The sequence below is a fragment of the Aedes albopictus genome, chromosome 2 (assembly GCF_035046485.1).
Source record: "Aedes albopictus strain Foshan chromosome 2, AalbF5, whole genome shotgun sequence".
Taxonomy (NCBI): domain Eukaryota; kingdom Metazoa; phylum Arthropoda; class Insecta; order Diptera; family Culicidae; genus Aedes; species Aedes albopictus.
Genome location: NC_085137.1, coordinates 251,828,289 through 251,841,821, shown reverse-complemented (window position 1 = coordinate 251,841,821; position 13,533 = coordinate 251,828,289). Strand labels below are relative to the sequence as shown.

General features: G+C 48.2%; 1 protein-coding gene across 6 annotated transcripts in view; it reads left to right on the top strand.

The window, feature by feature from the left end:
- The window catches only part of LOC115258949 (semaphorin-1A), a 629,606-nt gene that overhangs the window by 582,200 nt on the left and 33,873 nt on the right, over positions 1-13,533 (top strand). For all 6 annotated transcript variants that reach the window (XM_062851525.1, XM_062851522.1, XM_062851523.1 and 3 more), the window contains exons 13-14: positions 10,456-10,567; positions 11,277-11,464. In XM_062851525.1, the coding sequence (XP_062707509.1) occupies positions 10,456-10,567; positions 11,277-11,464 (300 nt within the window). The remainder of the gene's footprint in view (positions 1-10,455; positions 10,568-11,276; positions 11,465-13,533) is intronic.

The following is a 13,533-nucleotide window of genomic DNA, read 5'->3' as shown; positions in this document are numbered from 1 at the left end:
CGGGTCTCCCTTCGTGTGGGCAGTGGACGTTGATGATGCTGTAGTTGAAGAAACGGCCCTTAACTCTCAACATGCACATCCTTGCGTTGATCGGCTGCCACCCGATCACACGTTGTCGCATCTTGTCCAACACTATAAATCCTGTTCCCAGTTCATTGGTGGTGCCACAGCTTTGGTAGAAGGTAGCCGCTCGATGCCCGCTTTTCCACACTTTCTGTCCAGTCCAACAAAGTTCCTGCAACGCCACGATGTTGAAGTTGCGGGGATGTAGTTCGTCGTAGATTATCCTGTCACATCCTGCGAAACCTAGTGTTTGGGGCTCCGCAGTGCCTCAAACGGGGAATTTCTTTCCTCAGAAAGAATACGCACTGGTTTACACTTAAACCACTTTATTTACTTCACTTGGCGTTGTCCAAGCCACGCCAACGCTTGTAAGTACACTTTACTTAACTTAGCACAACACTTAACACTTGACCGTTTGCCGGGTCAGAAAAAACTGTTTCGCAGTACGCGGGAACGCGTCTGCTTATATAGCGCTCAAAAATGTTGCATGACAAAAAATCGAATCTTCTGGAACAATCCGGAAATCTGGTGTCACTGCAACTCACGCGGTCGGCTCTCTGCGCATGATGACGGCGATGATAATGATGACGCTGAGTTCCCGACGGTGGCGGTGGCGGCAACGCGCGCGTTCACTCACGAGCGCGTGTTTACATCGATGAGTGGCGATGATGGTGGTGCTGGCGGCGGGTGAGCAACTTGCTGCTGATGATGGTGCTCCCGCGTTTGACGTTTTCCATCTTCTCTTGCGTGATAGGGGAAAGTGGGGCACATTTGCGACCGGAGCGTACTTGTCGGTAGCGAACATGCACCCCCGGGCTGGAAGTCATCTGAAGCACTGCAATGTGGATTGCAGTTGTCTTCGATCGGCAGAATGGAGAGTTTGGAAATGGCTCGTCGGTATGTTGTTCCGCCAATCCTCACGTCGACAGCTCGCACAAGATTGTCCGATCCAGGGTACACGTTGGTTATTCTACCAAGTCTCCAGCTTTGAGATGGCAGATCTTTCTCCTCAACCAAAACGATCATTCCAGGACGAATATTCGGACTCGTTCGTTGGTTCTTCGTTCGAGGTTGCAGACTCAGTAGGTAATCCTTTCTCCACTGTCTCCAAAATTGCTCTCGAAGATGCTGCAGATATTGCCATCGGGACAATCGATTCAATGGCACATCGTCGTAGGTAGGCTCTGGGGTGGCGATGAGAGGACGTCCAACGAGAAAGTGACCAGGCGTTATCACTTCTGGATCAGACGGGTCGGCAGAGATGGAGAAAAGAGGTCGAGAATTGAGGATCGCCTCCACCTGCGTTAATACCGTAGCGTATTCCTCAAAAGTCAGCTTGGCATCTCTCAAAGTTCGCTTCAGATGGTACTTGGCACTTTTCACCGCAGCCTCCCAAAGGCCGCCGAAATTCGGTGCTTCGGGAGGGATGAAATGCCAGGTGATTTCCTTCGGTTGACAATACTCCTCGATGTGGTTAACAGCTTCGCAATTTCGGAAGAGTTGATACAGCTCGTGCATCTCCGATTTGGCACCCTTGAAGTTACTCCCATTATCGGAATATACTTCCTTGCTCAGGCCACGCCGACTGGTAAACCGGTGGAGTGCTGCTAAGAAGACCTCGCTGGTCATGTCGGAGACCAACTCCAGATGAACCGCCTTTGTTGCCATGCAAACAAATACGGCAATGTAGGCCTTCACAAGTCGTGGTTTGTACCGGCCCTCCTTGACCAGTACCGGGCCTGCGTAGTCTACGCCAGTCCTTTCGAATGGATGTGCTTGGGTCACTCGGCAGGACGGCAGGCTTCCCATTAGTTGGCTGGAACCCTTTGGTCTGGAACGAAAACAGTGGACGCAGGATCTCGTAATCTTCCGTACGGATGATCGTCCGTCTAGCAGCCAAAACTTCAAACGAAGGGCCGCCAGTAGACCAGAGGGACCGATGTGCATTAGCTCCTCGTGGTAGGCCTTGATGATGAGATCGGTGATCGGATGCTTTGGTAACACGAACTGATGCTTGCTGGCAAAAGGAAGGTTCGAATGCTGAAGTCTCCCTCCGACTCGCAGAACTCCGTTGCAGTAGATGGGATGCAGCGCGTAGATCCGCTTGCACGGCTCGTTGGCTTCCATGCGATGAATTTCATCCGCTAGCGTCTCATGCTGGATAACCTTCACGATGAGTTCCAGAGACTCTCGTAACTCTGGAATCGATGGACGAAGACTGGTAACGCGGTGTGAGGCGTTCTTTATTCGGCAGTTCCGAATAAATCGCTGAACTAGAGCAGTCACACGCTGTAGTTTCCGAAATGAGCTGTACTTCGAAAACACAGGCAGCTCATCTTGGTTGATGACCAATGCTGCGACGATCGGTGTTGCTCTAATCTCCGGGATGACATCGTCAGGCAGATCTGCTGGGATCTCCCCCTCGTACTCTACACTCTGCAGAAACTTGGGTCCCGTCCACCACAGATCGTTGGTACGCAATGCTTCTGGTAGTTGTCCTCGTGACACGATGTCTGCCGGATTTTCTTTCGTTGAGATGTACTTCCATTGCGCACTCAGCGGGCCGGCGAGCTCATGTATTTTCCCGATACGATTCCGGACGAAGACTTGCAGGGATGTCAGTGGTTTCTTTAGCCAAGCGAGGACTATCTGGCTGTCCGTCCAGAGAATGGTATTGTTCACCTTCAAGTCGAGCGATCCGAGGACCTTGGAAACCAGTCGAGCCAAGAGAAACGCTCCCAGCAGCTCCATACGGGGAATGGTGACTTGCTTTGTAGGAGCCACCTTCGATTTGCTGCACAGCAAGCTTAGACTTGCGGATCCGTCAGGGAAAATGCTGCGCAGATACACCGCTGCTCCATATGCCAGTTTCGATGCATCCGAGAAGCCATGCACCTCAACAGCGATGTAGTTCGGTGTTACGACACACCGAGGAATTCTGATGCTACTTACTTGCTGAAGAGAAGTTCGAAATTGCAACCATTCTTGTAACAAGTCGCCTTCCAGTTTCGCATCCCACGGAACTCCTGCTAGCCAAATCCTCTGCATGATGAGTTTGGCGATAATGATTACCGGGGACAGGAGACCAATCGGATCAAACAGCTTGCTGATTTCGGAAAGGACAGATCGCTTGGTCGGTGGTTTGGATTGGTTAGCAAGATGGTTAGCGACGAATGCAAACTCATCCCGCTGCGGGCTCCAGGTCAAACCTAGAGTTTTCATGACTCCTTCGCAGCCGTCAGTCAGATTCACCAACTCCTCACGATCTGATTCAGGGATGCATTCAAGTAGCTTCGGAGAGTTGGAGCTCCACTTATGGACAGGGAACCCAGCGGATTTCAGCATTCCAATAAGCTGGGTCTGGCATTCGATGGCTTCGGCTACGGTATCAGCTCCAGATAAGATGTCATCGACGTAGCAATCTTCTCGGATGATGTTCGCAGCGATGGGGAAGGAGTCGGCCTCGTCGATACTCACCTGCAACAAACACCTTGTCGCGAGGAATGGAGCGCACGCTGTTCCATACGTCACCGTTGTCAACTCCAGTACCCGAAGAGGTTGCGCAGGATCATCTCGCCAGAAGATCCTTTGGAAGCACGAATGGGCTGGAACTACCTTGATCTGCCGATACATCTTCGAAATATCAGCCGTGAACACAACGAAGTGCTTCCGGAAGCGAACGAGGATCACGAAGACGTCGTTCTGCACTGTTGCTCCCACCAGAAGAGCTTGATTGAGAGCAACGTCAGATGGCGAAGCCTTGGCTGATGCATCGAACACCACACGAAGCTTTGTACTGGAGCTCGATGGACGAAGTACCGCATGATGGGGCATGTAGTACCGGGGTTGACTCGGTGCATCGCAATCCTCGATGATCTCTCGGCAGTGTCCCAGGGCTTCGTAGTCGTCGATGAACTTGCTGTACTGGAGTTTGAGAGCAGGGTCCTTCTTCATCCGCCTTTCGAGGGAAAAGAAGCGACGCAGGGCTAACTCTCGGTTGTCCTTCAGCTGGGGAGGATATTCTCGGAAAGGCAGCGACACAACATATCTGCCGTCCACGTCTCGATAGTGGGTATCCCAACCCGGGAGCTACTTGACAGCTGCCGAACAACGTCAGCGTACCTAAAAATTTTGGTCCGGGTGGTACTGTCAGATTCAAAGCGGCAAGCGCTACTTTTGAAAAGGACGAAAACCGACAATAACAAAATATATTAAAACATTTAAAAAACCTTAATTTGTTGTTTCCGCTTTTTTGTGGTAGAAAAATGCAAATTAAGTGCGACATGATGAATTTGTTTAATAGAAGCGAAAATTATGTCTATAAAACGGGTAAAGGCAAAATAGTCGACTTTCATAAAATTAATAAGAAACTCATGTTTTCTTCTTGTGCGGTTATTAAGCACCAGCAAGTAATAAATTAGGTTACTTATGCTAACATTTTACAGCTACATATCTGGTGGCAAGCCAAAATGGAAGTTAAAAATAAGCATTTGCAGATGTTTTTTTTTTTTAGTTTGATCTTCGGTTTGATCTAGCACGCGCAGTCACAAATTAATATGCAAGATCGTTTGAACATGTGCTTTTATTACATTTCTTACAACAACAAAAAGAAAAATCAAAATGATTTCAATTTAATGAACATTAGTTTTTGCGCTTCTGTTGAACACGTCCTTTTGATACGAAACGCTAGCCTCTTGTTGGCTTCCACTCACCACGAAACAAAAAGATGTTTTCGCATGGGCAAAAATTGTTGCGTCAGTGAAGGTCGGACCCGTTGTTTACGAACAGTAGCGACATCTGCGATTTGCAAGTAGGTACGCGAAACTGAGCTCATCTGTCAAGTTACGGAGGGGTTGGGGTATCCAGAAACTTCTTTTCGCATTCCTCCTGGTCCGTAGGTTGATCAGCATCGTTGACTTCTTCGACTTCCCAAAACCTTTTCATGGTCTCGGAGAGTGTGCTGGCTGTGGATACGTAGCACTGCTGATCGTTCTGTTTTTCCTCGACGTCACCAGCGACCACCCATCCAAATTGCGTCTCCTGGAGGTCAGGCAAGTCCTCTCGCAGCTGTATTCTTCCCAATTTGAGCAGTCGGAGGAAATGGGATACGCCAAGCAGCATATCGATTTGGCCAGGCGTATTGAACTCGGGATCAGCCAGGTACACGGAAGTTGGAATGGGCCACCTTGATATATCCAGCTGGGTTGTGGGGATGGCTCCTGTCACCTTGGGAATCACCAAGCATTCGACCATCGTTGAGAAGTCAGTGTACCTGGATTCGACTGCTACTGTCAACTTCTCATGAGCGCAAGTCCTGGCTGCACCTACTCCCGTAATTGGTACAAGCGTTGGAGCCCGGTGTACCGCCAGACGATCTGCCATACTCCGTGAAATGAAGCTCATCTGCGATCCAGAATCCAGAAGCACACGACAGGGTACCTTCCTGTTGCAGAGGTCTCGCAAATTCACCAGAGCTGTCATGAGCATCACCGTCTTCTGTTCCAACGGTTGGTTGTTCGGAACAGCCGTGTTTGACGATGATCGAGAAGGTAACTGCGATGGAGACGCCGGTTGGTTCACTGGAGCTGTGCTTGCCTGCTGTACCGGTTGAGCGAGCTTCTCTGGTGATGGCCTCGGGATCTCATGCAAAACCGTGTGGTGCTTCCGCTGGCACTCCGCACACGTTTTTCTAGATGGGCACTTCGCGGATCGATGTCCTGGACGTAGGCAGTTGAAGCATAGGTTCAACTCCTTCACCTTCTCTGTACGTTGCGTTGTTGTCCACTTGTTGAACATAGGGCACTCGAAGTGGCGATGATCCTCGTTACACAGAAGACAACGCTGCGGCTTGCTCGTCGGGGTTGCAGCGTGCACTTTCTGGCTTGTAGACTTCGTGTTGGATGGCCTGAAGCTTCCTTCCTTCGTTGAAGATGCTTGGTGTTGACGGTTCTGAAATCGCTCCAACACCTGACACTCGTTCTGCAGGAATTGCATGGTCTTGTCGAAGTCAGGCAGCTTACCGTGCTCCTGGGTCCTTTCCCACAGCTGAAGTGTCTGGTCATCCAGTCGGGCCGTGACGATCTTTGTCAGCAAGAGACCAGACATCGCGTCGACCTTTACGCCTTGGTACTCTAGTCCTCCGATGTGCCGGTTGACCGCCTTGACCAGCTCCAGCAGGTCCTTGTGGTTCCTCTTCGCGATTGGCTTCAGCTCCAAGAGACCCGCCAGATGGGTGTCAACGATCACACGAGGATTCTCGAACTGGTCTTGAAGCTGCTTCCAGGTCTGCTGGAAGTTATTCTCCTGGATCATCTTTGCTGTAATCCATCCGGACGCTTCGCTTATCAGGGCCTTGTCCAGATGGTGCAGCTTCATGGCGTCGGATTCATTGCTGCGCACGACGATGTCCTCAAACATTGCTCGGAACTTCGGCCAATTCTCCACTTTCCCATCGAAGCTGGGAATCGGAGCTCGCAACGGTTGTTGCTGGATGATGACCTGTGGGTTGCCGGTTGCCATTGCAGAAGCACCACCGGCAGTCAGCTTCGTGGAGAGCCGCTTGAGTCGATCCGTCGCTTCGATATGCAGCATGTCGAAGGCCATCTGCATTTCACCCTGCTCCTCGAATTTGGACGGCGGTGTAGCATCCAGCACTTCTCGGTGAGCTGCTTCGTACTCCTGGTAGTGCAGCTCCAGCCTCTTCGCGAAGACCTTCAGCAGTGATGGCGTAATCTTCGTCGGATCGTCCTCTGATTCCTCCAGGGTTTGGTTGATCATTGTGACCTTCCTCTTGATTTGGCCGCGCTGATAGATGAGGGTCTTGACGTCATCCATCTCTTCCTCCTTCTTGCCCTTTTGCTTACTCGCCGACTTCGGTGTGTGATTCAGAGGCGACATTTCTCTTTGTCACACGTACTTCGTTTGGGTGGGGGGTTACGACAGACGTTTGGTCGAAGTTCTCCTCTTCGGTGTCCTCGCAGGTTGTCACCGACAGTGCCGATCTCTTCTGACCGACGGGGATCCTCGGCTGGTCGCCTTGTTGACCAGGGGAACGTCGCACTTGTGCCGATCTCCTTGCTGACCGGCAGAAATTCCTTCAGGGGAAGGGTCTCGTTTCCACTGATCGCTCCTCGATCAGCAGAAAGCTTCGCTGATACCGACCGACTCGTCGATCGGTAGAAATCCTCCGATGGGATGGTGTCTTTGCCGGCGGCAAAGAAGACACCGTTGGTGCCGATCGTCCACAGACCGGCAGGGATTCCTCAGACTGGTCGCCTCGATGACCAGGGGAACTAATCACTGTACCGATCCCTTGTTGACCGGCGGTCTCCAGGGATAGGGTCCTGCTTCCACTGATTTTTCCTCAAATCAGCAGAAGGCCTCGCTGACACCGACCGCCTCGTCGATCGGTATAAGTCCTCCGATGGGATGGTGTCTTTGCCGGCGGCCAAGAAGACACCGTTGGTGCCGATCGTCCACAGACCGGCAGGGATTCCTCGACTGGTCGCCTCGATGACCAGCAAGAGTCGATGGTGAACCGGGGACTGTAGGCCGGTTCCACTCCACAGGCACTGAATCCGGTTCGGACGGACCAAAATGTTTGGGGCTCCGCAGTGCCTCAAACGGGGAATTTCTTTCCTCAGAAAGAATACGCACTGGTTTACACTTAAACCACTTTATTTACTTCACTTGGCGTTGTCCAAGCCACGCCAACGCTTGTAAGTACACTTTACTTAACTTAGCACTACACTTAACACTTGACCGTTTGCCGGGTCAGAAAAAACTGTTTCGCAGTACGCTGGAACGCGTCTGCTTATATAGCGCTCAAAAATGTTGCATGACAAAAAATCGAATCTTCTGGAACAATCCGGAAATCTGGTGTCACTGCAACTCACGCGGTCGGCTCTCTGCGCATGATGACGGCGATGATAATGATGACGCTGAGTTCCCGACGGTGGCGGTGGCGGCAACGCGCGCGTTCACTCACGAGCGCGTGTTTACATCGATGAGTGGCGATGATGGTGGTGCTGGCGGCGGGTGAGCAACTTGCTGCTGATGATGGTGCTCCCGCGTTTGACGTTTTCCATCTTCTCTTGCGTGATAGGGGAAAGTGGGGCACATTTGCGACCGGAGCGTACTTGTCGGTAGCGAACACCTAGTGACTTGCAATTCCATGTTCCAAGTTTCCAATCGTACACACTTAAAACAGAATGCCGAGATCGGCTGTGCGGATCTCGGTTAAAGTTCATTTGCTGAAATCTCGGCTAAACGCTTGACGTTTAATGTTTGATGGTAGCGGCACCCATGGGTGCTGCTAAGAATAAACTTGAGTTTTTGCTGATATCTCAGTTAAATTGCGATTGGAGATGGATCATAGCAGGCACTGCGCGCGGACGTGCATTCAATTTTTTCTGTCACCGTGTTTTTCGTTCTCGTGAATTTTTATTTTTGTACGACGAAACTTCAATTCGGCTGATACTCTAAAGGAAAATATATCAGGAAATTAAAATCGAGTTTAGAAATCCTATTTTGTTGAGCTGGGGATACAACGCAAGAAGCTTACAGTTACAGTGCGCGAGTTGACTGCAGGATTGATTGAAGATTTATTGTGGAAGATCAAGTGGATTCCGGAAACTCTGGCTCGTCATGATGTTGACGATGGATTGTTGGGGATCAGGATTGACGTGCAGCCGTTGCAGCATCTTTTTGACGATCATCAGACAAACCGATGAGATCTTTCTGGTTTGCTTTGATTTATATTACACACTTGTAAGTATTTTTTTTTTTGGTTTTAAATGTGTCAACATGACAATTTCTCGTACGCTTTTGCGCCAAGGAAAGCACCCCATTAAACCCTATCCAATTTCCAACTCCAGATATCTATGAAATGGGCCAAGTTCTTGGACATATTCTGAGTAGATATCTAATCAACATTTCCTCCCCATCCCCGCTGATCGTAAGGACCTGGCCAGGTGTCGAGAGTTCGTTAAATGAAAGGTTTGTCAAATCCCAGGCAACTTTTCTGGCGCATTAAACGTCTCTATCGACAGCCACCCCAGGATGTGTACGGTCGGCTATGCTATGCTATATCTCAGTTAAATTGCGATTGCCGAGCGTTCGGCTGTGCGGATCTCGGCAAAATAATAAAAATTAGCCGAGCTCAACTGAGTGTGTAGTCCTTATTTCGTCGCGTGGGTCTTTGCCGATTGTATCGAGTCGTATTTTCTCCTATGTTATTCGCAATGGGGATTTTTACGGGTGGTTTATGGGGCCTACGCCAACACTCCTGTCTCGCCGGAGGGCCATCGTGTCAGTTCTGTTTAACGTCCCAACCAACACTGGGACGACCACGCTGATGGGGCTACCACCTTGGATCTAGCTGGGCGTGGTGCAGCGTTTCTTACTCAGCCGCTGGATGCCAGAACAGACGCTGTTTGAGCCGCACCTCCTTGGTGAACAGACACTCGGATCGTACCTCCTCAATCTAGCTGAAGTCAGAAGGATAACAGTGCCCAGGTTGCACTACCAGCTAAGCACACAACTCTTAGCTGGCGGTCTTTGTCATCGCTTGACCCGTGAAAGCATGAGGTAGGAACTTGTGAGGACCAGAGCTATATTGGACGCTCTCCTTATCGACTCACCGTTTTGGCCACCCCCTGTATATTGTTGATAAACGTTCAAAATTTCATTCGATTCGGTTCACTAGTTTTCGAGATATGACAGTTCTAATCTCGCGAAAGATTAACTAATCGAGCTCAAATTTGTACCTATAATGCACCTATAACAGGTTGACAAACAGTCAAAATTTGGGAATTTTTAATGCACTCTATGAAAAGTTACAGCATGATGAACTTTTTTTGTGAGAGAAAAAAAGTTGCCTTTCCCAACATTTTGGCCACCCCCTGTATTTCAGTCTAATTTGTTTCACAGGAAAATCATACTCAAACATTGTCTACCACTGAATCGAACGCTAATTTTAAATATCGGCAGTCCCTATCTTCGAACTGTGTCCTTTTTGTGCAATGTTTCATTTCTACCAAAAACTATACACAATCCGTACCTACAATACTAAATGAATAGCCAATAATGACTTCAGTTATAGTTGTCAATGAAAAACATAGAAACATAATCTACATTAAATACGTACCTAATATATCAGATTTCTCGGCTGTCATGTAATCGGCATTTTGCCATCCAATCAACTGTGACATAATCACAATAATAAAAATTTTGAATAACACACTTCTCTCTCTCTCTCTCTCTCTCTCTCTCTCTCTTTTCATTCCATCGTTTTTAATTATCGCCTTAACGGATCCGCCCATCATCGCCACCTCCACCACCGGAATCGGACCCAAACGCAACGGATGAATGTGAAAAAAAAACTATCCACAGACACGCCAAAGGACGGAAGTTATGATGATGGAAAATTAATTATAGTCACCGATACAACCGTGATAGCGATTAAATTACACCGCTGCAGCAGTGAAAAGATAACAAGTTGCAGGTAATTAAACACGGGGGGCACGTAAAAATGAGGAAACGACAAGACGTGTGTTGCTGCTGCACGGGTGCTTTATGGTGATTGAAAGTTAAAACGCGTCGTCGGCGTCGAGGAAGACGAGGACTATGGGAAAACCCTTTCTTCTCACATAGGTATTGGGCTGATGCTTTGCCATCGCTATTTACGGGCCACCCGTCCTGTCGAGCCAACATCACGGTAGCAATATTGAGCGGAAATGGGGAAAATGCGAGAGAAATAAATTTTCATTTTATGGTTTTCGCTTTTGCCACGCTCATTCATTTTCATAGCTTTTCCTCTTCGGACTGTAGGACAAAATTTTGGAAACTAAAGTCATTAGTTTGTTGAAATTAAAATTAAAATAAACAAAAATGAAATTTAAAAATCGAAATCGATAAAACTATGTTTAAAAATCAAACACTTTTGTGAAAAATAATAAAAAATAAACAATGTAATAATAAGAAAAATATATGGTTAAAAAAACAAACACATATTCAATTGTAGCTAAAATAAGACACAAATGTAACAAACACGAGGCCATTTTTTTGTTTATGGGTCATACTGTAATGAGTAATGACCCACAGTGCCATCGCTGTGACGAATGGAGAGATGAAATAGCGGGAGTCCTCGGCAAACGGCCCATATTTTCAACTAATGTGCTGCTTTTGCGTTCTGTGTCGTCCTCTTCTTCCAGTGAGTGCGTGGCGCTGCAGGATCCGTACTGCGCCTGGGACAAGATTGCGGGCAAATGTCGATCACACGGGGCTCCCCGGTGGTCGGAGGAGAACTACTTCTACCAGAGCGTTGCCAGCGGAGATCACGCTGCCTGCCCGTCCGGCAAAATGGCCAAGGATGGCAACGCCGAGAAACAAGGCTACCGAGGTACGTATGACATGACTAGACTAGGTATGAAACGAAAGTAGTTGTGCTTTGAGTTCAGTTATTGATTGAAACACGGATAATGTATTTCGCCCTCCGACGACGTCGGTCGGCAACGGTGACGCTAAATGCGGATGCGGGCGACTGGATCCGTATCTCTCTAATGGGGTTTACATTCCATTTCAAAGAACACACATACACCGGGTTGCCGTAGTTGCACATACCGACATGCTTCCGGTACGGCGGCTAGTTCTCAAGACGTAGCATGCAGTATGGATGCTATTAAGAAATTGAGATGGATTATGATGAGTGGGGCACGCATTGAAGGTGTCGATATCCGCAGTATCCGCATTGAGCTCATGTTTCAAGCATAGGTGATATACCAATTTCCCCTTATGATACAGATTCACTATACGATTAGCAATATTAGCCGATGGTGCTGTCTAATATCTTCATTGATAGCGGAACATGCTGTGATGTCTGTAGATAATGGAAACTCATGGTTTATTACCATATTGATTCTGAAAGGTTTTAGTCTTGAGAAGCCATAATATTAGAAATTGTTGACCATAACTACGTACTTAAAATCCTCAATGAATCAAGGTCAAGTCATCTGAATAAGTACATGCATCTCAACGTGTCCTGAAATCCAGAAATTCGGAAGTAATTATTATCTGCATCGAGTATATACGATATTCTTCTTCAAATAGCTCAACTATGTAAATTAGGTTTAAATTCATGCATGAATTTAAACCTAATTTACATAGTTGAGCTATTTGAAGAAGAATATCGTATATACTCGATGCAGATTTCCATTAGGATTCGTGAAGCCGGTCGCGGGATGTTGTCAAATATGTACAATACTGCGTCCTTGAGGAAGCGAATCAGTGATGCTTCCCTATCCGGATCATTTCTCAGGGCATCGTGGATGGATCCGATGTCGTAATGATTGCGAAGGTCTTCAAATGTTTGACAGACACAAATAACATGTTCATCAGAGTTCCTTAGTCTGCAGAAATCACAGTGCTTATGAAAATTCGAACCACCGGTCATATTGTGAGAAATTCTCGTATGCCCAGTTCGAAGACGTGAAAGGACCGGTTGGTCCTTCAAGTTCTTTGTATCGATCCATCTATCGACGTCTGCTTTAATTTTACGTATGAAGACGTCCCTTCTGCCATGCCACTCTTGTGACCAGGCGTAGCGAACCGTGTTAATCATCCATTTTTTCACATCTGATCCCGGAATTTCCTTGGTGAAGTGTCGTCTGTTGGACCTACCCAGTGAGGCAAGTTTGTCTGCCGCTTCGTTTCCAGAAATGCCGCAGTGGGCAGGGACCCAAACGAAGGTGGTGCTGTTGCTCTGGTCCAAGATTGCTTGAATGGCCTGAATCCAAGGGTGTCGGGTGGAAGGTGAACTTGGGGCAAGTATAGCACTCGCGGAGTCTGTAAGAATGACGATAGGAGTTTCGGAGGGACGTGAAACAGCAACAAATAGAGCTACAGCCTCTGCGGAAAAAATAGAGTAGATTTCTGGAAGGCTTTGATGAATTTGGACATCTTGTCCGGAAATTCCGATTCCAACAGACTCGTAAGTCTTTGATCCGTCAGAATATCGCTGTGTGGATATCGGTATAATCTATGCGAATTGCGATTACTGGAAGGGAGGTATTCAGTTGTATTTGCTGGAATGGAATGTCGGCTAATATCCCGATGGCCACCGAGTGGTAAATGTTTTGATTGGTTTTCAGCGTCCATTTATACGCACCAGACAACGACTTCCCGTTCCCGTTGAATTTGCTCGACGGACTTCCTGTAAAGCTATCACCGTAGGTTTTATGTCTCTCACCAACATCCCCAGGTCCTCCAAGTGTTGTAGAACCCGTTTATGTTCCATTGAAGAGCAAAAGCGTTCCTGTCTTACATTCCACGTAGTCTTGTGGGGAAGAGTCACGCATCGATCCTCCAACCGACGACGGCAGATCGGCATTTCGTCCTGCCCTGGCCTTGTATCCCGCGTAGTCCTGAGGGGGAGAGCTTGGTTTCCCTCGCGTCGACCCTCCATCCGAAAAT